Here is a 27,263-nt window from a genome sequence, read left to right as displayed (position 1 = left end):
GAGCCACCGCACAGGGCCCAGAACTACTGTTGATACTAAGCAGCACATACCATTTATTGAATGCTTACACATGCCATGCTGTTTAAAGATATATAAAATTCCTTTCCTTCTTCAATAAAATTATACATAAATATATATTGAAATTTTATTTTTAGAACTCTCTGTGGGCCCAGTGCAGTGGCTCATGCCCATAATCCCAGCACTTTGGGAGGCCAAGATGGGAGAATCACTTGAGTCCAGGAGTTCAAGACCAGCTTGGGCAAGATGATGAAACCCTGTCTATATTTAAAAAAAAAAAAATCTTCAAAAAGTAGCCAGGCATGGTGGGGTGCACCTGTAGTCCCAGCTACTTGGGAGGCTAAGGCAGGAGGATCACTTAAGCCCAGGAAGTGGAGGCAGCAGTGAGCTATGATTATGCTACTGAACTCCAGCCAGGGTGATAGAGGGAGACCTCATCTCTTTAAAAAAAAAAAAAAAAAAAAAAAGCTGGGCTCAGTGGCTCATGCATGTAATCCCAGCACTTTGGTATGCAAACGTGGGCAGATCGTTTGAGCCCAGTAGCATGAGACCAGCCTGGGCAACACAGCAAAACCCAATCTCTACAAAATGTATATATCAGGGCATGGTGGTGCCTAGCTATAGTTTCACCTATCCAGATGGCTGAGGTGGGAGAATCGCTTGAGCCCTGGAGTCAAGGCTGCAGTGAGCTGTGATTGCACCACTACACTGCAGTCCAGGTGACAGAATAAGACCTTGTCTTAAAAACATAAATAAACAAGCCAGGCACAGTGGCTCACATCTGTAATCCCAGCATTTTGGGAGGCCATGGAGGGTGGGGATCACCTGAGGTCAGGAGTTGGAGACCAGCCTGGTCAACATGCTGAAACCTCATCTCTACTAAAAATACAAAAATTAGCTGGGCATGATGGCAAACACCTGTAATCTCAGCTATTCAGGAGGCTGAGGCAGGAGAGTTGCTTGAACTTGAGAGGCGGAGGTTGCAGTGAGCCAAGAGTGCACCATTGCACTCCATCCTGGGTGACAGAGTGAGACTCTGTCATGAATGAATGAATGAATGAATGAGTTTGAGCCCAGCCCGGACAACATAGCGAGATATGGTCTCTACAAAAAATAAAATAAGAAATTAGCCAGGTGTGGTGGTATGTGCACCTACAGTCCCAGCTGCTCAGGAGGCTAACGTGAGAGGATTGCTTCGAGCCTGGTAGGTGGAAGCTATAGTGAGCTGTGATTGTGCCTCTGCACTCCAGCCTTAGTGACATAGAGAGACCCTGTCTCAAAAAAGAAAACATAAAACAAAACACCTCTCTTTTGCTATTCCTTAATGGTCATACCCTCCCCTTCATCCATAATCTTTAGCATCTACTGATCTGTTCTCCAGCACTATAGTTTTCTTTCTTTTATTTTGAGAATATCATATAAATGGAAGCAGGCAATATGGAAGCTTTTGAGACTGGCTTCCCTCACTCAGCATAATGCCACTGAAATTCATCCAAGTTGTTGCTTATTTCAATAGCTCATTTATTTTTATTGTATGGAAGTACAAGTTTGTTTATTTAATCATCCATTGAAAGACATTTAGATTAGTCCCAGTTTTTGGAAATTATGAATAGCGCTGCTAAAAACATTAATGTACAGATTTTAATATGAACACAGTTTTCATTTATTTTGGGTAAGACTTCTGGGTCAGGCGGTATGGTGTATGCTTACTAACTATTTGTTATAGAAATTCAAATAAAATATAGATGTAATCATGCTTTTAACTCTTTAACACAGACCATTATCTATTCAGGGCAAGGCAAGTCTTGTTTTACAGGTAAATAAACGGAGAAACAAGTTATTTAACAAATTTGCTTAGGGTCCCAATGATGTAAACTCCAAAGGCTGCTATGCTGCCACAATGGCATCCTGACTCTTGTTCATGTTATAAAGGAAATGTCAGGTTTCTTCTTAGCTGAGGGCAGACTGTCAGTGTTCTATTTATTCCAGACTAGCCACTTCTAATCTATAAATGAGAAATAACCTCTACCATTAATCTTTGCTATGTATATCATAACTTTAAGACTATAATTACGGATGTAACTCGATACAAAATAGGCTACTCCAAGGAGACTTTTATGTCCTAGTCAATAATCAGATTCCAGATTCCACATAATATAAAAAATCTAGAAGGAAAAAGCTTACCTTTAACCTTCGGATTTGGATATCAGAGAACTTTCTCACTCCATTTACTGATGGCACCAAACGATTAAAGAGAGCCTTAAAGGAAAAAAAGGGGCTTTAAAATGAGAGGAACCCCATTGCTTTGCTACCTGCATCCTCAGCACCCAAGAAACCAACATCAGTACTTTCAAAAGTGCTCAATGGGGTTCAAGGGGCTTTGGCATCCTACCTTGTCTGTCTGGGTCAGTTCATGAAATATCCGAGCATCAATGGCCGCGGCAACGAGGTTATTAGCTGCAGTGATGGCATGGATGTCACCTGTGAGGTGGAGATTAAACTACAAAAGAACAGAAGCCACATTAGTCTCCCAGCTGCTCTGTATCTTTCCAACTTTCATTCTATTGCAAAGCTCAATCCCTATTTTAAAGCCAATGAAATATTGATGGTTTGGAGATCAAAAAGTCCAAGATGGTGCCAACGGAGGAAGAAGAAAAAAAGAAAAGAAAAAGTGAAATATTGATGGCAGCCCAGCTAGTAGACAAACACCCAATATAGGGAGTTCCTGAAAACACAGATGACTGGCTGGGCACGTTGGCTCACAACTGTAATACCAGCACTTTGGGAGGCTGAGGCAGGAGGATCACTTGAGGAGTTCAAGACCACCCAGGGCAACATGGTGAAACCCTGTCTCTACCAAAAACACAAAAATTAGCCAAGTGTGTTGGTGCACACCTGTAATCCCAGCTACTTGGGAGGCTGAGGCAGGAGAACATGGGAGGTGGAGGTTGCAGTGACCCAAGATCACACCACTGCAACTCCAGCCTGGGCGACAGAGAGACTCTGGGAGACAGAGAGACAGAAAGAAAGAAAAGAAAAGAAAGAAAAAGAAAACATAAATAACCAAATTATCTGTCCCCAGAAGAATATCCTCCCAAATACAGAACCTGCAGTTTTTCCAAAATGAGATGTCCAGAGACCACAAACACCACGCCACTGGATCAAGAGCGCAACACTGGGTTACTGAGGACACTTTGAAACAGCGAAGAGGAGTATTTACCGGAGCAGCACCAACCCTATGTCTAGGCATTGTTCCCATTTCTGCAGTTACTACTCTGAATTCCCTGTGTGTTGGTACTTCCCAATACCATGTAACATTTGGTCAGTTGTTTATAATGATCATTAACACTAAAAGCCAAAGTTCGAAACCAAGATGTGTCACAAGTCTGCAAATTAAGATGTTTTCCTCCTAGGTGTTGCTTCTGCTTAGAAAGAAGTCATTTGTCTAAGAGCTGTACAAAAAAGGTTAATCTCCAGAGAGAAAAACTATAATAAAGGATCTAAGCTGGGTGCGGTGGCTCATGCCTGTAATCTCAGCACTTTGGGAGGCCAAGGCGGGCAGATCAAGAGGTCAAGCATTCGAGACCAGCCTGGCCAATATGGTGAAACTCCGTCTGTACTAAAAATACAAAAATTAGCAGGGCGTGGTGGCATGCACCTGTAATCCCAGCTACTCAGGAGGCTGAGGCAGGAGAATTGCTTGAACCCAGGAGGCGGAGGGCAGTGGGCCAAGATTGCACCATTGCACTCCAGCTCTGGGGACACAGCAAGACTCCGTCTCAGGGAGGATGGGGGATGGGGAAAATCTAAATCAGTCAAATCCCAGAATACTTTACCTCTTCCATAGGAATGACCTGGGAGTAGCCACCTCCTGCAGCACCACCTAGGGGACAGGTCAAGGGTAGGGACTCAGTTAAGCATACTCTCAAATGACTTAGAAACCAAATACATGCAAATGGATTTTCGTAACTAGTAAGCACATTTATTTATTCACTTTTTATGATTATTTGGACAGTTTCAATCAAGTGTTTTCTAATGCTAAATAGTCTCTCAATTGATATCTAAGTTTAAATGACAAAACCATGAACACATATATACCTACTCATTATCTTTAGAAATAGGTTCCTTGTGGTTACCGGCATTTGTTAAAAGACCCAGCTGACAGTTACATAAAGGCAAACTTGTTCAATTTCCTACTCTCATGAAGCTACTTTGGCTTTTAAAACAGAAATATTTAAAATACATACACCTACAACAAAGACTACAATTTTTCCTAAATAATGTTTCCTAAATAGATATAAATAGATTAGGCTGTTAGAAAGCAACCTAATTGCTAGATTTTTGCTGGCCTATTTGGATTACAGGTTGAGTATCCCTTATTTAAAATGCTTGGGACCAGAAGTGTTTTAGATTTGGGTTTTTGTTTTCCAGATTTTAGAATACTTGCATCATACTGATCAAGCATCCCAAATCCAGAATTTAAAAATCTGAAATGCTCCAATGAGTATGTCCTTTGACCATCATGTCAGCACTCAAAAGTTTAGGATTTTGGAGGCTTTCCGATTTCAGATTTCTGATGCTCAACCTGTATTAACTAAAAGCCAGTTGAAAATGTCCAGGTCACCAAGCATGGTTGTAATCCTAGCCTGGGAGATCAGGGCTGCAGTGAGTTATGATCATGCTACTGAACTTCAGCCTGGGCGGCAGAGCCAGACCCTATCTCAAAAAAAAAAAGTCCATGTTACTACATTATTAGTGCAATAAATGTAAATCATATAAATATATATATTAGAGTCTCATACTGTTGCACAGCCTGGAGGGTGGTGGGCTGGCATTACAAGAACACACCACGTCCGGCTGATTTTTGTGTTTTTAATGGAGATGGGGTTTGCCATGTTGGCTTGGCTGGTTTCAAACTCCTGGCCTCAAGGGATCCAGCCACCTCATCCTCCCAAAGTGCTGGGATTGCAGGTGTGAGCCACTGTACCCAGTCCAGTGACATATTAATATGTATTTTGTTTTTGTGAGGCAGAGTAAAAGAAAAATAATGGGTTCAACAAGCAGAACAAGGAATAGCTAGTGATGAAATTGAAAGGGGGTTGTTATGACAAGCTCAAGAGCAGAACTAAATGAGTACATTAATAAAATAGGTGGAAGGGTAGGCCGGGCACAGTGGCTCACGCCTATAATCCCAGCACTTTGGGAGGCCGAGGTGGACAGATCATGAGGTCAGGAGTTCAAGACCAACCTGGCCAACATAGTGAAACCCCATCTCTACTAAAAACACAAAAATTAGCCAGGCATGGTGCACATGCCTATAGTCTCAGCTACTCGGAAGGCTGAGGCAGGAAAATTGCTTGAAACCGGGAGGCGGAAGTTGCAATGAGCCAAGATCATGACACTGCACTCCAGCCTGGCCAACACAGTGAGACTCCATCTCTAAATAAATAAATAAATAAATAAAATAGGTGGAAGGGTGAAGGTGTACCCGGTGTCAACATTCACAGTAATTGCAAGAACAAGCAGAATGTGATACCCTGTCACCAAGCAGAGAAAGCTAACTCTAAGAACCTATCATAATTAATAAAAATTACTTTAATTAAGATAGCAGCTGGATGTGGTGGCTCATGCCTATAGTCCTAGCAATTTGGAAGACTGAGACAGGTCGATCACTTGAGGTCAGAAGTTCAAGACCACATGGCCAAAATGGTGAAACCCCATCTCTACCAAAAATACAAAAATTAGCCAGGTGTGGTGTGGTGGTGCACACCTGTATTCCCAGCTCCTTGGGAGGCTGAGAAAGGAGAATCTCTTGAACCCAGAAGGTGGAGGTTGCAGCGAGCCAAGATGGCAGGACTGCATTCCAGCCTGGGCAACGGAGTGAGTGAGAACCTGTCTCAAACAAACAAACAAACAAACAAAAAAATAGCATGTTTGTAGTACTGCAGAATAAAAATCTCAAGGTAAAGTATGAGTATGGTAGTAGTTTAGAGCTTGAAATCGGCATAGAAGAGTCACTCTGGTACTTAATACAGATGCCTTTGACCAAGTCACCTCTGAAGCCCAGTTGCTGCTATTGTAAAATGGTGACAATACTATCTTGAATTGGATGATAAAATAATATGCATAGACTGCTCAGCACAGTATCTGGCACAAAGCATATACTCAATAAGGGTAGGCTTTTTTTATTCTCAACAGAGTGAAACATCTGTGGGGTTTGTCTTTGTCTCTAGAGTGTCAACAAGATGATCAGTAGCTATAATTACCTCTATTATTACTGTGACAATGGACTATTATGGTCAAATAAAAGCACCTCCAGCTACATATTACAGATCCCAGAGAATCCCTGTGTAGTGGCCTACAGTGATAGAGGGAGCTGGGGAGATCCAATGACCGCCTTCATCAAAAGCATGACTATAGAGGTGTGTGAGAATGACATTCCTGGTGTCCAAATGAGATGAAGTCCCCATAAGCATCAGAGGTCGCGTGAGCCTGGGAGGACTGAAGGAGAAGCAGGTGCCCGTCCCCACCCACAATCCAGTCTCACTATTACCTTTTATTCCAAAGGTGGGGCCCTGAGAAGGCTGTCGCACACATGCAAAGACGTTCTGGTGGAGATGGGCACCAAGGGCTTGCACCAGCCCGATTGTCGTCGTGCTTTTTCCTTCTCCCAGGGGTGTTGGAGTTATTCTTCAAGATGAAAGCAAAAGAGAAAGAGGTTTACTTAAAGAATTACGTTTATCTGAATCACTAAGTCATACCTAGCAGACCCTAGAGAATGACTCTTAATCTAAAGATTAAGAAAGACAAAGTCAGGCATAGCAGTGTATGCCTGTAGTCCCAGCTATATGGAAGGCTGAAGCAAGAGGATTACTTGAACCCAGGAGTTCCAGGCTACAGTAAGCTATGACTATACCACTGCACTCTACCCTGGGCAACAGAGCAAAACCCCATCTCTTAAAGAAAAAGAAAAAAGATAAAAAGAAAGACAAAAGTCCTGAAAGATATCTTTTTTAAGAGTCTTAGTTGTAATTTCTAAAAAACTTTAAATTAAAAAAAAAAATGATTCCTGTATTTTAGCTCTTCTTGCCATAAGAAGCAAATATACCTTATCTTGTAAAAAGACACGGCTATAATTTTAATTTCTCATTTTATATTCTCAAAAACTAGCTTTTTAATATAACTTAGCCCAGCAATAAAAATGAATGTTTAGTAGATCCATCGAATTAATGAATTTTGGGTTCAAAAAGGTGATTCTATCTTAAGACCAGGTTTTAAAACCGAACTCTTGTACTTACTAGATAGATAACCTTGACCAGTTTTCTCATCTATGATTATAATCTATTCTTACCTACCTCTCAGGATTGCTTTAGGGATCAGATGTGATCAAATACGGGTGAAAATGCTAAAATCAAATTAAAGGCACCTCTACATACATGTGCCAAGTGCAAATGCAACACCTGGTAATAATGATCAGGACTGATACTAAGATTCGATGGCAACATGAATAAAAACCATACCCCTTGCTTATACCCATTACTGGAGATAGTTTTAAAAAAAAAAAAAAAAACAACATACCCAGTCACCACCACATATTTCCCATCAGGCTGGTGCTTCAGGCGTTCTAGTGCTGACAACAGAACTTTGGCCTTTGTTTCACCATATAATTCTACCTCTTCAGACAGCAGACCAATTTCTCGAGCCAGCTTACCAATGGGCTTTGGTTTGCAAGATCGTGATATATCAATGTCACTTTGGAAACATAGAAAACTGGTATCAATGTTTATTCACTGAGTTTAAATTAATCCCACACTAGTAGCAAGCCCCTAACCCAACCCCAACCACCGACGGTGCATTAGGAGGGAGCATATGTGTACCCATGGTATCTGTCAACTAAAAACCAGTAATTCACAAAGTTTTAAATCAGTAAAATTGTATTTTTACCTTGGAACAGGTGTCTTGAGGTTAAGGTTGTTATACTGAATCATCCACTTTCCTGGCTTAAATTTCTCCAGGAAACGCTTAGCACTCTCTACTGTGCTCTAAACAAAATGAAATAAATGGAACTTAGAAGAGGTGGTTATTAGGCCGAGTGCAGTGGCTCACTCACGCCTGTAATCCCAGCACTTTGGGAGGCTGAGGGGACGGATCACAAAGTCAGGAGTTCGAGACCAGCCTGACCAACATGGTGAAACCCCATCTCTACTAAACATACAAAAAAAATTAGCCAGGTGTGGTAGTGGTGTGGTGGTACACGCCTATAATCCCAGCTACTCAGGAGGCTGAGCAGGAGAATTGCTTGAACCCGGGAGGCGGAGTTTGCAGTGAGCTGAGATCGCACCATTGCACTCCAGCCTGGGCAGCCAAGCACGACTTTGTCTCAAAAAAAAAAAAAAAGAGATGGTTACTTTAACCCTCACCTCGTTTCAAGCTCCAGGTCACTCTAGTTCAATCACAAATGAACTGCTTCAGACCCACCTATGACCAAGAGCTTCAGTCTGAGTTAAGAGTCAACAGACACCTAACACATTGTGGGGCTGCTTGCCTGGCCCCTGTCGGCTGGTGCTCATTAGAAGGGGAAAGCAAACCAAAACAGACTAGGCCAAGCCAGTGTGTTTGCACTTTTCTTCTTTCAAAGTTATTTTATCCCAAAGGAGACTGGAATTATTCCATCCCTACTTTTTTCTATTAATGTGCCCGATATTATTTCTCTGTTCTTCTCTTCCGTTCTTCTCAATAGATCCACATCTTTTCTTTACTTCTGAGTAGGTTTTTGATATTTCTACTTGGGGAGAAAAGCAGCAAAACTCAATCAGCTTTTCAGAACAATTAGAGAAACTTTTATTCACAAGTACCTGCATTAACATTGCAACCGTCATGGGCCCTACGCCGCCAGGAACAGGAGTGATGAAGCTCGCCTTCTCTTTGGCCTCTTTGTATGCCACATCACCCACAACTTTTCTCCCACTTGGTTTTGTATCATCTGGTCAAGTGGGGAGAAATCAAAGCCAAGTCTCAGAATCACAATCCTAGTGATCAGGTATGACAAAAACTCAACAGAATTTTAGGGTGTGTTAGTCCCATCAGGCTCCAGTGCTTACTTAACTTGAAAGCTATGGAATGACAGGTGTTTGCTATTTCTTAGGGAGAAAATTATTTTACCTGCACAAATTAACAAGACGTGTTAAGTGGTTTTTCAGAACCCGGAGAATCCTTTTGTAGTTCCTCAGGTGGCAAATAAAATACCAACTGTTTTTTATTCTTCAAACTAACTACCCAGTATATAATGAGCACCTTTTAAAATGTTAATTTGCCAAAGCCTACAAAGGAAATTTTTTGGGTGCACAAAGCTCCAACTATGTCACAGCTGCCAGATATCGTTTCTACAGCAACTGTCAGCATTTTGTGAGCTCCATGTGTGAGCTGGAGGAACAATTCAACATCCAATTCCAAAGATGCAGCTACTTAAATGTATGCTAAAGGCAAAGAATATAATTACACTTCCCTTAAAAGGACACAAGAACAACTACAAATCTTACCAGCAAAGAATAGCTGCTATTCAAGAGAACAAAACCCAATGATGCATCATTGCTCACTCACACAAAGAACATCCTACACTTGGCTTCAGTGCACTTCCGGGAGGGGCTGGGGCGGGCCTAGACCTCGAAGCAAGAAGGCTCCCCGGGCTGCATCTGGTAGTTTTAGCCGCGTCACCACTTCTCTCTGATCAGATCACCACAAATGAGAAGAAGCTCCAGGGTGGAGGCAAGAAGCCAGAATTAAGAGATGAGCTGTAGAATCAGCTCTGTTATTAAAAGTTAGAGCCAGCGTGGTGGCTCACGCCTGTAATCCCAGCATTTTGGGAGGGCAAGGCAGGTGGATCACCTGAGGTCAGCAATTCGAGACCAGCCTGGCCAACATGGTGAAACCCCGTCTCTACTAAAAATACAAAAATTAGCCAGGCACGGTGATGCATGCCTGTAGTCCCATCTCCAGAGGCTAAGGCAGAAGAATTGCTTGAACCCGGGAGGTGGAGGTTGCAGTGAGCCGAGATTGCACCACTGCACTCCAGCCTGGACAACAGGAACAAAACTTCACCTCGAGGAAAAAAAAAAAAGTTCTGCAGCTCCTGTGGGCTCCATATTCATCTGAAGTCCAAAATGCAAAGAAGGCTTAACACTACCTATCACAAGCTTGCTGAGACAAAATGAGAAAATGTATACAGTGAAACTGAAAAAGCAGTCTCCAAATGCAAGAGTTTCTCTTTCCACCACAGATATGTAAGATATTTTTTATATGGAGTAGAAGGAGCTGGTAAACACAACTGGTTGGGATGGTTTCAGGTTTCTAGAAGATTATAAAGAGCAAACTACAACAGAACATTTCCTCTCACAACCCCTAGAGTCATCTCAAAATTCCAAGGAAATACAGACAGAGGTTTGCCCTCTGAACAAGTTTCAGTAGTCTTAACACTGTAGTTAGCTTGAAATACCCACTGCATCTATTTCTATGTGTTAATGTTAGTCATTTTAGTTTTTCCATAGATAGGAGACACATATCTTTGACTACATGACTAAACGCAGCACTTGATGAGTTCAGTTTTGCTCCTAAACCACACACTATCAGGACTGACGAGACACTGCTAACTGTAGGACATCATCCTATCCACGAAGGACTGCCAACTACGCAGTGCTTCATGGCCAGGATGATGTGGTCAGTGGAAAAAGTGACCACTATTCAACCTAAGTATATAACTTCAGTAATGGGCAAATGTTTTGGTTATCTACCCCTGGTCCTAGAATTTCTCTTTCCTTGGGAAATTACATGTATAAAATTCCAGCTAAGCCCTGTAAGCTCTTTTATATTTAATTTGGGGACCCTAATAATAGAGGCCAGTACAGAAGCAGCTACACTGGATAGGTTGAGACTGGATTGGAGTAAGGTAGGGGATCGGTTCCCTCTTTTTAACCCTTCCAAATAAAACACTATTGATCTGGCCCTTCTCAAATTATCTTTAGTAAACCAACTGGGAAGAACACTTTTATGTGTTTCTCTGGCCAATACTTTCTGCCCTGCACTTGAATCTTTAAAAATATTCCTTCTTTGAAAAAGGTATACACACCTCGATTCATTCTTAATTTGGCAAGTGACTTACAATGTTATCCCTGAGTGGATCATGCAAACTATTTAAATAATTGAAGTTATGAACCAAGAAGCAGCTCAGTGGTAGAATATGTTGCTTCCAAAATGAACATTTGCAAATAGCAGTCTTGAGGTCCTGCAGCCCATTTGCTGGTGTGTAACTGAGTGATTCTGCCATCCTTTGGGGGAAACAATAACACCCAGCTTTATCAGTATCCATTTGCCTATATGCCCAAGATCAGTAAAAACACTGTTGACCAGGAGGAAAGATACTGCTTTGACTTTATCCATATTTTATTGCCTGTGTAAGGAATCAATGTGAACAGGATGGCAAGTTTCATGTTTATGTCAACATTTCCTACCTATCTGCAAGACTCCAGATCCCCACCCAGGTTTTTCTTCTCCATCTCTCACATCTAATCCAAAAAAAAAAAGCCAAAAGCAGAAATATGATACAGAAGATGCTAGATTTTAAACAGACTGAGCTTGAATGTCATATCGCAAGTATTCAAAGTGAGGAGTTGTAGGAGAGCAATTTCTTTATCGCCTGTTAGATAATTACACTACAAGAAAATGAGTGATCAATTATGAGCTACTGTCTTAAAAACACAGTAGGGAGAGTGGGAGGGAGGTTAAAAACGGTGAAGGCTTGACAGTGACTAATGTTCCTGGCAGCTCAGCGTCTACATCTGAAACCTGAGATGGGAAGGGAGAAAAAAGACTATTCTTGTTATAATGCCCTTCAACAATTCAAGAGATATGAGTGCCAGTGGTCAGATGGCAGGAAGCTGGATGTGGCACCACAGTGACTGCCTGTGAGGAGCTATCTAGGCAGGAGAGCATAGGACGCCACACATGAGACACAAACAGTAAAAAAAATACCATGTTTTATAGGAGAGGAGGGAGGGAGAGAAAAAAAAGATCATCCCTGGATAAGGGGAAATCAAACAAGGTTTGGAAGGAGGAACAGACATGACAGAGAGGAGATGGGGAGGAAGCAGCTGAAGGTGACGCTGAAACTTATTCAGTTGTGTAGCCCAAGCCCTGGCATTGTGCTTGATGCACAGTAGTTGCTCAGTTAAAGATTGTTCCTTTCTTGAATCTACGAGGATGTATACAAGTTTTGCTGTATTGTTCTGTGATGTTTTATGTTTGAAAGAATAGCCCACTCTGGCAGGGCACAGTGGCTCACGCCTGTAATCTCAGCACTTGGGGAGGCTGAGGCAGGTGAATCACGAGGTCAGGAGTTCAAGACCAGCCTGGCCAACATGGTGAAAACCCCGTCTCTACTAAAAATACAAAAAATTAGCTGAGCGTAGTGGTGGGTGCCTGTAATCCCAGCTACTCGGGAGGCTGACGCAAGAGAATCACTTGAACCTGGGAGGTGGAGGTTGTAGTGAGCTGAGATCACATCACTGCACTCCAGCCTGGGTGAGAGTAAGACTCTGTTCCGAAAAAAAAAAAAAAAAAGCCCACTCCACTAAGGATGTAGGTACGGGAACTGCACAGGACAAACAAGGTATGTGTAAGGAAGGGAAAGTGGTCCACTTTACAAGTTGAAGATAGGTATTCACCATGCACAAGTGAGGTAACAGGCCACAGAGGTCACTGAAATTAGTGTGAGGCTAAGGAGTCTGGCAAGTAAGAAGGAAGAGGCTCAGAGGTCCATGCCAGAAGGTGACCATGGCAAGACGAAAGCAGGGGGATAGATCTGAGTGGGAAGCAGCTGGAGGGAGGGACACCTGCAAGGAAGTTATCGCAGCCCCTCAGCTGAGAAGGTAACACTCAGTGGTGACACTGAGAACAGAGGAAAGAGAGAACAACTCCTAATATTTAGAGACTGATCCAGTATAGGGAATGCTTGGGAGGGAAACTAAAAGGCTTCAGAGCTGTGGGGAGGAAGAATGGTGATACTAACCATAAGACAGGAGTGAGAGATAACCTGAGGATGAGGATGCCAAGTAGTTTTGGACATGATTAAAAGGCTGGATTTATCCTCTCTGCCTAGTAAAAAACCCAGGTCAAATATCTTCTTTGTAAAGCCCTCCTCTTGGCGGAATGAGTCCCTCTTCTCGACTCTCATAGCATTTTGCAACGACTATACTGTATTTTAAATTAATCCATCAACTTTGCTAAAATAAAGGGTGATCTCTTCATGAAGATAAAGTGATATATTCCTCCTGCCCTCCCTCTCACTTTCTCCCTAGACAGAGTCATCTTGTAAGCTGTATTGGATATGATTAAAATCACAGGCTCTGACACCAGCCAGACCTGCCTGCAAGTGGCAACTCTTCTTTTTTTTGTTTTGTTTTGGCAACTCTTCCATCTACTAACTCTGTGCACCCTTGGGCTAGTCAATCTCTCTAAACCTTAGTACTACAAGCATAAAATGGGATGAGGTTCTCTCTCAGGCTTGATTTGATGACCTAGACACCATTCGCAACACCAGAAGCCACCTTCCTCCTCCAGCAACACTCACCTGGGACATAATTGATTCCACAGTCGATGACTATTGCCCCAGGTTTGATCCATTCCCCTTTCACCAATTCAGGCCGACCAGTTGCAACCACCAGGATGTCACCTTTATTTACCTAGGGGTAGGGGATTTGAACATCAGAAATGAAATAATGAAACACACATTAAAAAAAAAAAAAAAAAAAAAAACAGAAATGAAAAGGACATCCCTGAGCTTTGTATTAAATTCTTAACTGTCATAAGCTATTTCATAAAATGTTGGGTTAAAGCCTCAAATGCAAGCCACACACTGTTTCTGACAGCCCTTCACATGCTGTGCCCATTTCTATACATGCCAAAAAGCACACTTTCATCAGGCATTTTACCCAATAGGGAAATCAGTGTGAACCTGCAAGGTAGAGGAGCAAACAGGCTTGGGGCCCCGGGTGTTATAATGTCCAGACACTGCTCCTTCTCCTACAGAATGTGGGGCTACCACCTTCCACAGAGCACTACTTTGGGGGGATTAAAAGAGAAGCTACTAGGCCTCTCTCCTGCTCTCTCCCCACATTTAAGAGACTGCACTGTCAACAGGCATGTGTGCATGTGCGCATTCTTGGGCTCAGGAATCTGAAGCAGGGATCAAGAACAAGCTGCCACAGACATTACCAGACCAATGCCCACAGCTGCCTCTGGAGCACCTCTACTCTGAGGCCACCACTTTTACACACATGGGATCTGGCTGCCAGAGGCCAATCTGAATGTCTGTACTGCTAATCCCTGTCCACCACGAGGCAGACTAGGGTAGAAAGTACTTGATGAGAGGCCAGGCATGTTGGATCATGCCCCAGTAATCCCAGCACTTTAGGAAGGCGAGGCAGGAGGATCGCTTGAGCCCAGGAGTTTTGAGTCCAGCCTGGGCAACTGAGTGAGACCCTTGTCTCTACTGTAAAGTTTAAAAATTAGCCAGGCATGGTGGCACATGCCTACAGTCCCAGCTACTCAGCAGGCTGATGCAGGAGGATCACTTGAGTCCATGAGTGCAAAGCTGCAGTGGGTTCCCTGATAGGCTGCCACTATACTCCAGCCTAGGCAACAGGGCAAGACCTTGTCTCTAAAGATATAAGAAAAAGGAAGAGAGAAAGTACACAGAATGAACTCTTTATAAACTTGGGTATACTTTTAATTTGACATTTTTAAATTAATTATTTTTATTTATTTATTTTATTATTATTATTATTTTGAGACAGGGTCTCTGTAGCCCAGGCTGGAATGCAGTGGTGTGATCATGGCTTACTGCAGCCCTGACCTCCTGGGCTCAAGCAATCCTCTTGCCTCAACCTCCCAAGTAGCTGGGACTACCAGCATGTGCCACCACATCTGACTAATTTTGCTTTTTTTTTTGAGACAGAGTTTCGCTCTTGTTGCCCAGGCTGGAGTGCAATGGCATGATTTTGGCTCACTGCAACCTCCGCCTCCTGGGTTCAAGTAATTCTCCTGCCTCAGACTCCTGAGTAGCTGGGATTACAGGCATGCACCACCACGCCTGGCTAATTTTGTATTTTTAGAAGAGATGGGGTTTCTCCATGTTGATGAGGCTGGTCTCGAACTCCTGACCTCAGGTGATCTGCCCGCCTTAGCTTCCCAAAGTGCTGGGATTACAGGTGTGAGCCACCATGCCCAGGCTTATCTGGCTAATTTTAATTTTTTTTTGCAGAGAAAGCATGTCACTATGTTGCCCAGGCTGCTCTCAAAAACTCTTGGGCTCAAGCAGTCCTCCTGCCTCAGCCTCCCAAAGTGTTGGGACTACAGGGTGTGAACCACCCCACTCAGCCTTTAATTTGAATTTGTTTCTTCATCTTGTAAAAATGAGATGAGATTCATAGAACTATTATACATGGGGTTAAATGAGGCCATGAGTGTAAAGGACATAGCAGCGTCTAGCACTTAGATGCTAGCTGTTTCCAGTACGTGAAGAGAATACCCACTCTCCCCACTGTAACACCTTCACCTCTCCTCTGGACACCCTACCTCCTTATCCAGATTGGCAGTCTTGGAGTGGCAGGTGGTCACTGTGGCATTGTTCCACAGAAGCAAGTCATGCATCGGGGCCCCGACTATTTTACTGCGCCCGACCACCACAGCATGTCTTCCAGCAATCTGCACCCCTGAAAGAAAAGTCAGCCTGCATCAGAACTGGACGATAGCAGCTGCCCTCCTTCACATGCCACGTGGAGAATTTAGAACAAGTGCACAAAAACAGTTTCTTAACATCAAACAGAAAGCTTCCTAAAAACATTCCTTCTTTGGCAATAATATTCTCAACTCTAGGGTTTCAGCTTTAAATTGGGACTTGTACATGTGTCCTTCTTGCTGTGGGTTTTTGGGAGCAGCTTAAGCCAAGATCCATTCATTGAGTCATAGGGGAGTGGGAAGAAAACCTACACTCAAAGAAAAAAGAAACCCTGATGTACAGCTAATCAGCCATATGGAAGAAGACATCAGATTAAATTACATGGGAAAAACAGTTAAAACAAATAGGGCCTATGTAACAGGTTGGAGAGATGTGTAGGAAATTAGATTAGTATCAGTAATTCTTTCTAACTTTGGTAAGTTTGTTTATACAGTTCCTCACCCAAATTCCTCTTTTGGCTTAGGGCCTGAGCCATAGGATTATTTGCAGGGAAGTGATAAAGGGGAAATTTCTGTGGCAGCAAGATTTCTTTTTGATTTCACAGCATCCATTTTTCTGGCAATATACCAATGTCCTTTTCAGGGCTGACCACACTCTACTCAAGACAGCCTGAGTGAGTACCCAGTAGTGGACGGGTGACCACATTTCTTCCCCTGGCTGATAAGATATAATCCCATGACTATTATGCATGAGGATGGAACCAGGCTGTAGGTGTTTGTGGCCACAAAGTGGAGCCCAAGAATGAGCTATCCACAAGAAGAAGGCAGAGAGAAGTTCATGACTTCACTAGAGTCCTCAGTGCAGTCATGGCTGAGGGCAGTGGACCCTTGCTCAAGGCAGCTGGGTTTTAAATTGTGCTTCTTGCATAAAATCGTTCTTTTCAGAAAAAGATAAACTCTTATAATAATGTTAACATTATGAACATCTAGAAGTAAAGATCTCAAAGTAAATTAAAAGGTAACTTTCTATACTTTTTCGGATTCAGCAAAAGAGTTAAAACTGCATCAGGGCAAATGGCAGCATCACTGTCAATAAGAGGCAGTGAGAGGCCTTCAGGTGCTGTCCTCATGGGATTTCTTTTTAAGCAGGGCAGTCCAATGCTAAATATGCTGAGGAATATACATTTAACTGTAGAACTGAACTGTCAAAGCTTATGGCTTGACCTTTTCTTGCCAACCACAGACCATTTTCATTTATGCTGGCCAAAACTTTCCACTTGAAAATTCTGACCTACTTCTTTTTACCAGGACCCATTTCCTTGTAAAAAATAACCTCTGCTAAAAGTATACATAATGAAATTAAAATAGCAAGGTGCTAACTAGTAACGGGACAATATGGCCAACTGTGCAGGAGACCCATTTCCAGCCATCTGTCGAGTCCTGGAATTACTGTGGAGATTCAGTGCCCATCTTGAGGGTGGGGAAGGTGGGACTTTTTACTTCATATCCTTTTAAACTATCCAAATTTTTATTACCATATAGGTTATTTTTTCGCAAAAAATAAATTGCGTTGAACTCAAATAACTAAATCAAATCTTGGTTCCATTATCTCCCAAACGAGTTACTTGCTCTCTCTGCTGTTATCTCCCAAACAAGTTATTTGTCCTCTGTGAGGGTTTTTTTTTTTTTTTTTTGAGACAGAGTCTCACTGTTGCCCAGGCTGGAGTGCAGTGGGGCAATCTCGGCTCACTGCAACCTCTGTCTCCTGGGTTCAAGCAATCCCCCTACCTTAGCCTCCTGAATAGCTGGGAGTACAGGTGTGCTCCACCACCCCTGGATAATTTTTTTGTATTTTTAGTAGACAGTGGATTTTACCATGTTGACCAGGTTGGTCTCGAACTCCTGACCTCAGGTGATCTGCCTGCCTTGGCCTCTCAAATTGCTGGGATTATAGGCATGCGCTGCCATGACCTGCCTGAGCCTATTTTCTTAGGAGCTGAACAATAACAGTACCTACTTCATAGAGTTGTTGAGAAAATTGAGAGAAAATTTAGGTAACACCCTTAGTAGACAGGCCCTTCTGCCAATCATGTCCATTTATTTATGGCCCACAATGTACCTCCTCTATGCCACCACATGTCAAGACCAGGCTCCAGGAAATGGTGCTTTCTTGTTGTTTGGTTTGTTGTTTTTACCTGTCTCTTTGATGAGTTCCAAGCACCCTTTAGGCGTACAAGGAATGAAACAGTCATTTAGGTCACCTCTAGCAAGTTTCCCGGCACTGATGCTAGTCAATCTAAAAGAAGTGATGGAAATAAGAAGGAAATAAAGGCAATTAGGGGTCTTCATTCTTTAGAAACATTTATGTTATATTCTCAAACTAGAAACATATTATAAATGGAAGCATGCAATGAGATATAGGAAGCCAAGCCACACTTACCCATCCACATCCTTTTCGGGCGCAATAGCATTGACCACTTCTTCAGTGCTAATGGAATTTTCTGAATCTAAAGGTAGTTGCACTATGAACCCGTGTATAGTAGAGTCTTCATTCAAAGATGTAATGTACTTGATCACCTAAAAGTAATACCACATATAATCTGTATATCACATAGAAATCAAAAGGTAGGGAGAAACACTTTCTAAGGCAAAAATAAGGTTGCCCTATTTCCCCCAAATGGTTTAATTATAGTCCTTTAAGAAGGTACCTTCCCCTTGAATCCTAAGAACACCTGTACTTTAACATAGAATGCATCCTCTAGGTGTCTGTTAAGAAGTCCATCAAATAAAAGAGCTAAATGGCTGAGTGAGGTGGCTCATGCCTGTAATCCCAGCACTTTGGGAGGCCAAGTCAGGAGGATTACTTGAACCCAGGAGTTCAAGACCAGCCTGGGCAACGTAGTGAGATATGATCGCTACAAATTTTTTTTGGGCCAGGTGCGGTGGCTCACGTCTGTCATCCTAGCACTTTGGGAGGCCAAGGCGGGTAGATCACTTGAAGCCAGGAGTTTAAAACTAGCCTGGCCAACATGGTGAAACCCTGTCTCTATAAAAATACAAAAAATAAGGCTGGGCATGATGGCTCACGCCTGTAATCCAAGCACTTTGGAGGTCAAGGCGGGTGGATCACCTAAGGTCGGGAGTTCAAGACCAGCCTGACCAACATGGTGAAACCTCATCTTTAAAAAAAAAAAAAAAATACAAAAAATAAGCCAAGCATGATGGTGTGCCTGTAATCCCAACTACTCAGGAGGCTGAGGCATGAGAATCGCTTGAACCCAGGAAGCGGAGGTTGCAGTGAGCTGAGATCATGCCATGCACTCCAGCCTGGGCAACAGAACAAGACTCTGTCTCAAAAAAAAAAAAAGAGCCAGGCGAGGTGGCTCACACCTATAATACTAGCACTTTGGAAGGCTGAGGTGGGTAGATCACTTGAGGTCAGGAGCAGCCTGGGCAATATGGGCAACTTTTAAAAAATATAAAAAATAGCTGGGCGTGGTGGCACATGCCTATAGTCCCAGCTATTCGGGAGGCTGAAACATGAGAATTACTTGAACCCAGGAGGCGGAGGTTGCAGTGAGTCAAGATCACACCACTGCACTCTAGCCTGGGTGACAAAAGTGAAACACCATCTCAAAAAAGAAAAAAAAAAAAAGCTGGGCATGGTGGCTCATGCCTATAGTCCCAGCTGCTCAAGAGGCTGAGGAGGTTGAGGCTGCAATGAGCTATGACTGCACCACTGTGCTCCAGCCAGGGCAACAGAGTGAGACCCTGTTTCTATAAATGCAATAAAATAAAAAGAGCTAAGAACGATTAAAAAGCTTATTACAGCAGTTAATACCCATGTTATAAGCATCCAAATCAAGATATAGAGCAGCAAAGTGCAATCATCTTTTCTGTGAAGACAGAAATTTTCTATAATTTACACCCTACAATACAATCATAGCTACTGAATCCTTGAAAAGTGGTTAGTATAATTGAGTGGATTTTTAATTTTATGTCATTTTAATTAAATCTGAATAGCCTCATGGGGCTAGTGGCTTCCATACTGGACAGTACAGATATGGGACATTGCCATAACCTCAAGAAAGCTGCTTTATCCTCTTACACATTTGGCTAATCTCCCACCTACAGGCAACCACAGTTCTGACTTTAATCATCACTGATTTGTTCTGCCTATTCTTGAACGTCATATAAAAGAAATACATATTTGGTTTTTAGAATGCAGATAATTACAGGCCAAGGATCAGTTTTAACAAACACAACAGATGATTTGGAAGCAAACGATACTGTGGTCACACTTTGAATACCAAATGTTCATCCCCTAGGACTGCACCATTTCCTCTGTGGGAGTCTGTGAAGAAAGAATACCTGGAGTGTGGTGGCCCACGCCTTTAATCCCAGTACTTTGGAAGGCTGAGGCAGGTGAATCACCTGAGGTCAGGCATTCGAGACCAGCCTGGCCAATGTGGTGAAACGCTGTCTCTACTAAAAATATAAAAATTAGCCAGGCAAGGTGGCGGGCACCTGTAATCCCAGCTACTCAGGAGGCTGAGGCAGGAGAATCGCTTGAACTTGGGAGGCAGAGGTTGCAGTGAGTCAAGATCGCACTATTGTACTCCAGCCTGGGCAATAAGAGCTAAACTGTGTCTCAAATAAAATAAAAATAATACCTGGAGGTCTTGGCTGTGTTAGTCTCCAAAGTCCCCCTAAAGCAAAACCAGAGAGGAAACCACTGCAGCTTCCCTCTTCACAATCAACTCGTAAGAGCTCACCTCAGATTCTGTGGTTGTTCTTGGTAACTTAATGTGAGTGGCTCTGATCCCAATCTGCAAACAGACATTAAAAGCAGGTAAATGGCAAGCCAACTTCAGATATTGAACCATTTCTTTTACAGACGTGACTAACAAACCAGGAGATGTTGATCATCATTTCACCCTTACATGTTCTGAAGAATGAGTCCCTCACTTCAACCCATTCATCATTCACTTGTTAATTGCTACCACTGCACTTCAGCAATGTCATGCTTGCTATTCCTTGTGAAAGGAAATAGTCTTGGGACCCCCAAATTCATTAAGCCAAAGAGAAAAGCCAAGCTGGGAACTGGGTCACACAAACCTGACTCCCCGTTTTTTGGTTCCTAAATAAGATGTTACAAGATGGCTACATGCCTCCCCAATATTTTGCCCACAGGGAAATTCCTGGTGAGCTGCAAGATCTTTAAGAAGTTTCTGTTAAAATTTCACCATGGCAATGTAAATTGATAGCTTATCTTTATAGGTGCAGTCACCCCCAGCCCACCAGACACAAATGCATATCTGATTGTTCTCCTGCCCTATCTTGTCTATGTTATTTTATGTAAAATGCAGATTGCCTGCATTTTTCCTCTGCACCGCTTGTCTATGTTATCTTATCTAAAAATTGCAGATTCACTGAGCCAGCCAAAGTCATGAATGACTATTTTTCCCTACCCCTCTCTTACATGAAAATTGTGTACTTCTCAATAACCTGCCCTTTCCTCTTTAAATTTGGAGAACTCAAAATCATCTTTAAAGAAAGGACCTGTCTCCCAGGTGTGTCCTTAATTTTAGCAAATAAATCTCCTAAAATGATTGAGACTTTTCACTTTTCTCAATTGACATTCTGCTCTTTGGGAAGAAAATCATTAATGAGAAAACAAAAACTCAAGGGCAAACCAGAGGCCAGAGATCTAACCCACCCATTTCTGACTTGCAAAATAGATAAACTAATGTCTCCTGTGGGTGATCAAAGTTTTCAAGGGGAGGAGCCAAAAGGGCAAGAGGTAATCAATAGGACCCAGGTGGAGGTGGGGGAGGGTGATGGCACAGCTGTTCTGGCGTTACCTCTTCAGCAGCCTTCAGCTTCACATTTATATAAAGATTGGAATCATCTCTGTTGCCAACCTAGAATAATAAATGCATGCAAATCAGATGATTAGGGAAAGACAAAGTGCACAGAAAAACTTCTACAATTTTAGTTTTAATAAAAGAAATGTTTAATCATGCGACTCTTGTTGCAGAGAACTTTTACAGGAGTATAGGGAGGCTGTTGGGGGCAGGAGGGATTATATGAACACAGGTGCTGTTACAGCCCCTCCCCTAAACAAGGCCCATCCGGTTCCCACTGCAAAGCCCCAAACAGAAAGTAGAGGATATCTGCATCTGCACTGGAAACTGAGCAAGGATGCTGCAGGCCTACCAGAAACGTGGGACTTCTGTGGCCACGCCAGAAGAACAGGGTATGGAGGGCTGAGAAACTGTCATCAGGTAAGAAAAATGCCTGAGAGGCACAAGCACCCAGAGGGCACATTCCACCGCCCCCACACCCCCGGCCAAACAGAGAAGAGAAAAGAGGGTGGAAGGACCTCACTCTAGTTTACACAGAATAGACAGTCAAGCAAGACAAAGGGCAATCTGCTGGCCCCAAGACAGACAGGAAGCAGGGTGCGGTGACTCAGGTCTGCAATCCCTGCACTTTGGGAGGTCAAGGCAGGAGGATCGTTTGAGCATAGCCTGACTAACATAGCCAGACCCCCATGTTTACAAAAAAATTAGCCAAGTGTGGTGGTGCATCCCTGTAGTCCCAGCTACTCGGGAGGCCGCAGTGGGAGGATTACTTGAGCTCAGGAGTTTTTCCACAATTGCACCACTGCACAGTGAATTATGATATCATGCCTGGGCAGCCTGGGCAACAGAGAGAGACCTTGTCTCTTAGAAAAAAAAAAGAGAGAGAGACGAGAGAAGGAGAAATTTGTAGTGCAAAGGCCAAATCCTTTGAACCACCATGCTGTGTCTCACTATGTTCCCTCCGTTTCTTTAACCATGAACATATTTGTAGTTTATCATTATAACCATTTATTTGTAAAATTTTATTTTACTCATATTTTTCCATGCTCCAATGGTTGACATTTTTCCTTTTATAGGTTGATATATGCCATCATAAGTTTTGTGTTTCTCCCAAAATTGCAGAGGGTATCACAGTGGGAAAGGTGGTAGGTCCCTTCATATCAAAGATAACTGAAGTATAGCTCCTTTTAACAGGACCACAGCAAAGAAAGAAGCTGGGCCTTGTAACAGAGGATTTTCTGACCTTGGCATATTGATGCTCTTACTGGACACTCCCCTCAGATCTCAGGACACAGCCTGAATCTTAGCTTCAGTTGTTCCTTATATAGACAGTACTCAGTTTTGTGGTGCTAATTTGAATTCCAAAGCCAGAAGAGTCCTTTGAGGGGAATTCTATTTTTTTTCTAATGGGTTGTTTGTAGCTATCTAATGTACCTAAGTACATTAGATGCTTCCCGTGGGGGCTTCCCTAGACTTTTAGTGCTTCTTATGTTTCCTCTTTGGTCATTTTCTATGTATGTTCTTTGCCACCACCACCCAATCCTCACTGATTCAGCTACCAGATTTGATACATTCTGGAATTTTTAGATCAAAGTAGGAAAGGAGGTGGTTCTAAATACAAAAGTATTATTTTTTACAATTTCAGTCATATTTATACCTACAACTAGTTATTTAGTCTTAACTCTGAGTCCTTTTTAAGCCACAACTTCTCTGTTCTAGAGTTTATCTTCATTCATGTTTCAGGTAAGTGAAATGTAACTCTAAGTCACTTTTCCAGGAGAGGTAGGTAGACATTTTTCTAAGTCTGTATAACTGAAAATATTTTTCTGCTGTCCCTTGCAATTGACTGGCCTTGGCCCCTTTGGAGTGACAGCATTTTCCTTCGGAGATGTTGTTTTTGGCATCTAATGTCACACAGGAGAAATCTGAAGCCTCTCATCGTCGTTGTTCCTTTATATGTAACTGTTTTCTGCCTTAATATTTCTGAAGGAGTTTGTCTAAAACACTAAAACTGCCACCAGTTCCAGAAAAAAAACTTATAGTTATGAGCATATGTCAAAATTTTATTGTAACCCTAATGCAAAGGGAAAGACATCTAAAAAGCCAATTCAAAGAGTCACTCTTAGTAATAGGCTTTATTTATTTATTTTTGAGACAGGGTCTCATTCTGTGTCACCTAGCCTAGAGTGCAGTAGCATGATCATGGCCCACTGCAGCCTACTACTCCTAGGCTCACGCAATCCTCCCACCTCAGCTTCCCACGTAGCTGGGACTACAGGCACACACCACCACACCCACCCAATTGTTATATTTTTTTGTAGAAATGGGGTTTCACTATTGCCCAGCCTGGTCTCAAACTCTTGGGCTTAAGCAGTCCTCCTGCCTCAGCCTGCCAAAGTGCTAGGTGGGCGTGAGTCAACACACTTGGCCAGTAAAGGCATTTTATAAGGGAAAGTGGTTATAGAACCATTGATAGACTAGACGCAAAAATAATGTTTAGTTAAAGAACATGGACTCTTGACTAGCAGTCAAGTGAGTGGGTGGAAGACTGGGTTCCCAGAACAATTCTTAATTCCATTACAGTTTACAAGAAAATCACTAAAGCATTTTATACAGAATGCCGATTTCTTCCTTGAAGGTAGCTGAGTATTACATCATCCAAAAAAGATCCTATTCCGGAACAGGTTAGGGACAGTTTTTTACACCATGAGTCTGCAAACTGTTTCTGTAGAGGGGCAGACGGTATATATTTTAGGCTTTGTGGGACACATACCCTGTCACAGCGGCTGCTGCTATTGCTTTTTTAACTCTTTATAAACTGGGCAGCATTTGGATATGGGCCACAGTTTACTAATCCCTGTTTTATGCCATAACATATCTTGGATATTGGTCTACTGGTTCATTCTTCTTTCTGTTTCAGAAACCTTTTGAAGATACTGGCTAGTTGAGTTTATTAACTGTATTGTTTCTGTCCGTGTATTTTGTGAGGACTGAATGAGTTACTATACAAAAAGCATTCTGAATAGTTCCTGGATACTGTTAGTAATCAGTTTTTTGGCCAGGTGCAGTGGCTCATGCCTATAATCCCAGCACTTTGGGAGGCCAAGGTGAGTGGATTATCTGAGCCCACGAGTTAGAGACCAGCCTGAGCAACATATCAAAAACACAAACATTAGCTGGGCATGGTGGTGCACCTGTAGTCCCAGCTAACTTGGGACGCTGAAGTGGGAGGATCCTCTGAGGGATGGGGGAGGAGAGAGGTTGCAGTGAGCAGAGATCATAGCACTGCATTCCAGCTTGCATGACAGAAGATTTTGACTCAAAAAAAAAAAAAAAAAAAAAAAGAGAGAGAAAGATACTAATGAAGCTATGGGGCTGAGGCTGTATTTCTAACACCTTAGTACAAACTTTTTTTTTTTTTTTTTTTTTTTTTGAGATAAAGACTTGCTCTGTCACCCAGGCTGGAGTGCAGTGATGTGATTACAGCTCACTGCAGCCTCAACCTCTCAGGCTCAAGCAATCCTCCCACCTCCGCTTCCCCAGTAGCTGGGACTATAGGCAAGCACCACCACGACCAGGTAATTTTCATATTTTTTGGAGACAAAGTCTCTCTATGTTGCCCAGGATGTTCTCGAACTCCTGGGCTCAAATGATCCACTTGCCTTGGCCTCCTAAAGTGCTGGGAGTACAGGTGTGAGATACCATGCCTAGCCCATTAGTATCTATTATAATGAAAAGTCAAGTCTTAATTTTCTATAAATATTCAGTTATTTGGGAAGTTACTCATTTATTTTATTTAAAAAAATGAACACTCAATTTTTAAATATATACTTCGGCCAGATCCTGAATGTTCTTGAATGCATTGCTAAGGAATTAGAAAAACAAAGGGGAAAAACAAATGGGTTTTGGAGACAGAAGTGGGTTCATTTCCCAGACTCAGTCCCTTCCTGACTGGCTTTGGGCAAGCTACCCAGGATCTTTGACCATGAGTTACTATGACTATAAGAGGACATCTCCTATCTTGTAGGGTAGTATAAAACATAGAACAATTAGAAATATAAACAAATCATTTGAGTTATTGTAGATACTTTATAAGTAATACAGGTGGAACATCCCTAACTCAGAACTTCAAAATCAGCCAGGTATGGTGGCTCATACCTGTAATCTCAGCATTTTGGGAGGCCAAGGCAGGTGGATCACTTGAGCTCAGTTTGAGACTAGCCTGAGCAATATGGAGAAACTGTGTCTCAAATACTAAAATTAGCTAGATGCCTGTAGTCCCAGATACTCAGGAGGCTAATGCAGGAGGATAGCTTGAGCCAGGAAGATGGAGGCTGCAGTGAACCATGATCACGCCCCTGCACTCCAGCCTGGTCAACAGAGTGAGACCCTATCTCAAAAAAAAAAAACAAAAAACCCACAAATCCAAAATGCTCCAAAATCAGAAACTTTGAGCACTGACAATGCCAAAAGTAGAAAATACCATACCTGGCCTCATGTGATGGCTTACAGTTAAAACACAGTTAAAAGTGCATTTCATGCACATTATTAAAAATACATAAAATTCTGGGCCGGGCGCAGTGGCTCAAGCCTGTAATCCCAGCACTTTGGGAGGCTGAGGCGGGTGGATCATGAGGTCAAGAGATCAAGACCATCCTGGTCAACATGGTGAAACCCCGTCTCTACTAATACAAAAAATTAGCTGGGTATGGTGGCGCATGCCTGTAATCCCAGCTACTCAGGAGGCTGAGGCAGGAGAATTGCCTGAACCCAGGAGGCGGAGGTTGCGGTGAGCCGAGATCGCGCCATTGCACTCCAGCCTGGGTAACGAGTGAAACTCCGTCTCAAAAAAAAAAAAAAAAAAAAAAAACATAAAATTCTAAAAAAAAAAAAAAAATACATAAAATTGACTGGGCATGGTGGTTCACACCTATAATCCCAGCACTTTGGGAGGCTGAGGCGGGTGGATCACCTTAGGTCAGGAGTTTAAGACCAGCCTGGTCAACATGGTGAAATCTTGTCTCTACTAAAATACAAAAATTAGCTGGGCGTGTTGGCACATGCCTGTAATGCCAGCTACTTGGGAGGCTGAGGCAGGAGAATTGCTTGAATCCAGGAGGTGGAGGTTGCAGTGAGCTGAGATTGCACCATTGCACTCTAGCTTTGGCAACGAGAGAAACTCTGTCTCAAAATAATACACACACACACACATACACACACACACAAAGGTATATAAAGTATATAATGAAAAGTGTTTCGAGTTGGGTATCATCCCTATGTAAATGCAGATTATGAAATCCAAAACACTCTCCTCCCAAGCATTTCAGATAAAGGATACTCAACCTGTACTGTCCTTCTGGTAAAGGATGGAGAGTGAGTGTGGCTGGATAGATTGTGATCAGACTTGCATTTTAACAAGGGCTGTAACTGTGGTCAGGACAGACAGGAGGTTATCTAGATAGAACCCCCAAATCACTAAGCAGGTAAATTGTAGTAGCCCCAGGGGAGGGAACAGTAGGAATCAAGAGGAGGCAACAGATTCCAAGAGTTAATGAGAGGCAGAATCAATAGAATAGCCCCTAATTGGATGTAAGAGTGAGGAAGAGAGTTCCCAAAGAGAGGTTCTTAGGCTTCTGCTCAGAACATGTG

General features: G+C 42.6%; 2 protein-coding genes across 3 annotated transcripts in view; one reads left to right on the top strand and one right to left on the bottom strand.

The window, feature by feature from the left end:
• The window catches only part of LOC105725186 (coiled-coil domain-containing protein 170-like), a 119,427-nt gene that overhangs the window by 34,427 nt on the left and 57,737 nt on the right, over nucleotides 1-27,263 (top strand). Inside the window, exon 3 of the mRNA XM_064374929.1 lies at nucleotides 20,076-22,034. The gene's annotated coding sequence lies outside the window, so the exon portion shown is untranslated. The remainder of the gene's footprint in view (nucleotides 1-20,075; nucleotides 22,035-27,263) is intronic.
• MTHFD1 (methylenetetrahydrofolate dehydrogenase, cyclohydrolase and formyltetrahydrofolate synthetase 1) overlaps nucleotides 1-27,263 on the bottom strand; it is a 73,016-nt gene that overhangs the window by 29,243 nt on the left and 16,510 nt on the right. For both annotated transcript variants that reach the window (XM_064374928.1, XM_021669068.2), the window contains exons 3-15: nucleotides 21,612-21,671; nucleotides 20,523-20,576; nucleotides 18,188-18,324; nucleotides 17,943-18,043; nucleotides 15,646-15,782; nucleotides 13,640-13,751; nucleotides 8,874-9,001; nucleotides 7,963-8,060; nucleotides 7,597-7,770; nucleotides 6,572-6,708; nucleotides 3,855-3,901; nucleotides 2,411-2,518; nucleotides 2,203-2,277 (exon numbers count right to left, since the gene is read on the bottom strand). In XM_064374928.1, the coding sequence (XP_064230998.1) occupies nucleotides 2,203-2,277; nucleotides 2,411-2,518; nucleotides 3,855-3,901; nucleotides 6,572-6,708; nucleotides 7,597-7,770; nucleotides 7,963-8,060; nucleotides 8,874-9,001; nucleotides 13,640-13,751; nucleotides 15,646-15,782; nucleotides 17,943-18,043; nucleotides 18,188-18,324; nucleotides 20,523-20,576; nucleotides 21,612-21,671 (1,368 nt within the window). The remainder of the gene's footprint in view (nucleotides 1-2,202; nucleotides 2,278-2,410; nucleotides 2,519-3,854; nucleotides 3,902-6,571; nucleotides 6,709-7,596; nucleotides 7,771-7,962; nucleotides 8,061-8,873; nucleotides 9,002-13,639; nucleotides 13,752-15,645; nucleotides 15,783-17,942; nucleotides 18,044-18,187; nucleotides 18,325-20,522; nucleotides 20,577-21,611; nucleotides 21,672-27,263) is intronic.

This window comes from Aotus nancymaae, unplaced genomic scaffold, assembly GCF_030222135.1.
Source record: "Aotus nancymaae isolate 86718 unplaced genomic scaffold, 86718_ANA_hifiasm-v0.15.2.pri h1tg000011l, whole genome shotgun sequence".
Classification (NCBI taxonomy): Eukaryota; Metazoa; Chordata; class Mammalia; order Primates; family Aotidae; genus Aotus; species Aotus nancymaae.
The sequence above is the reverse complement of the archived record's forward strand: the minus strand, read 5'-3'. Positions and strand labels throughout refer to the sequence as shown.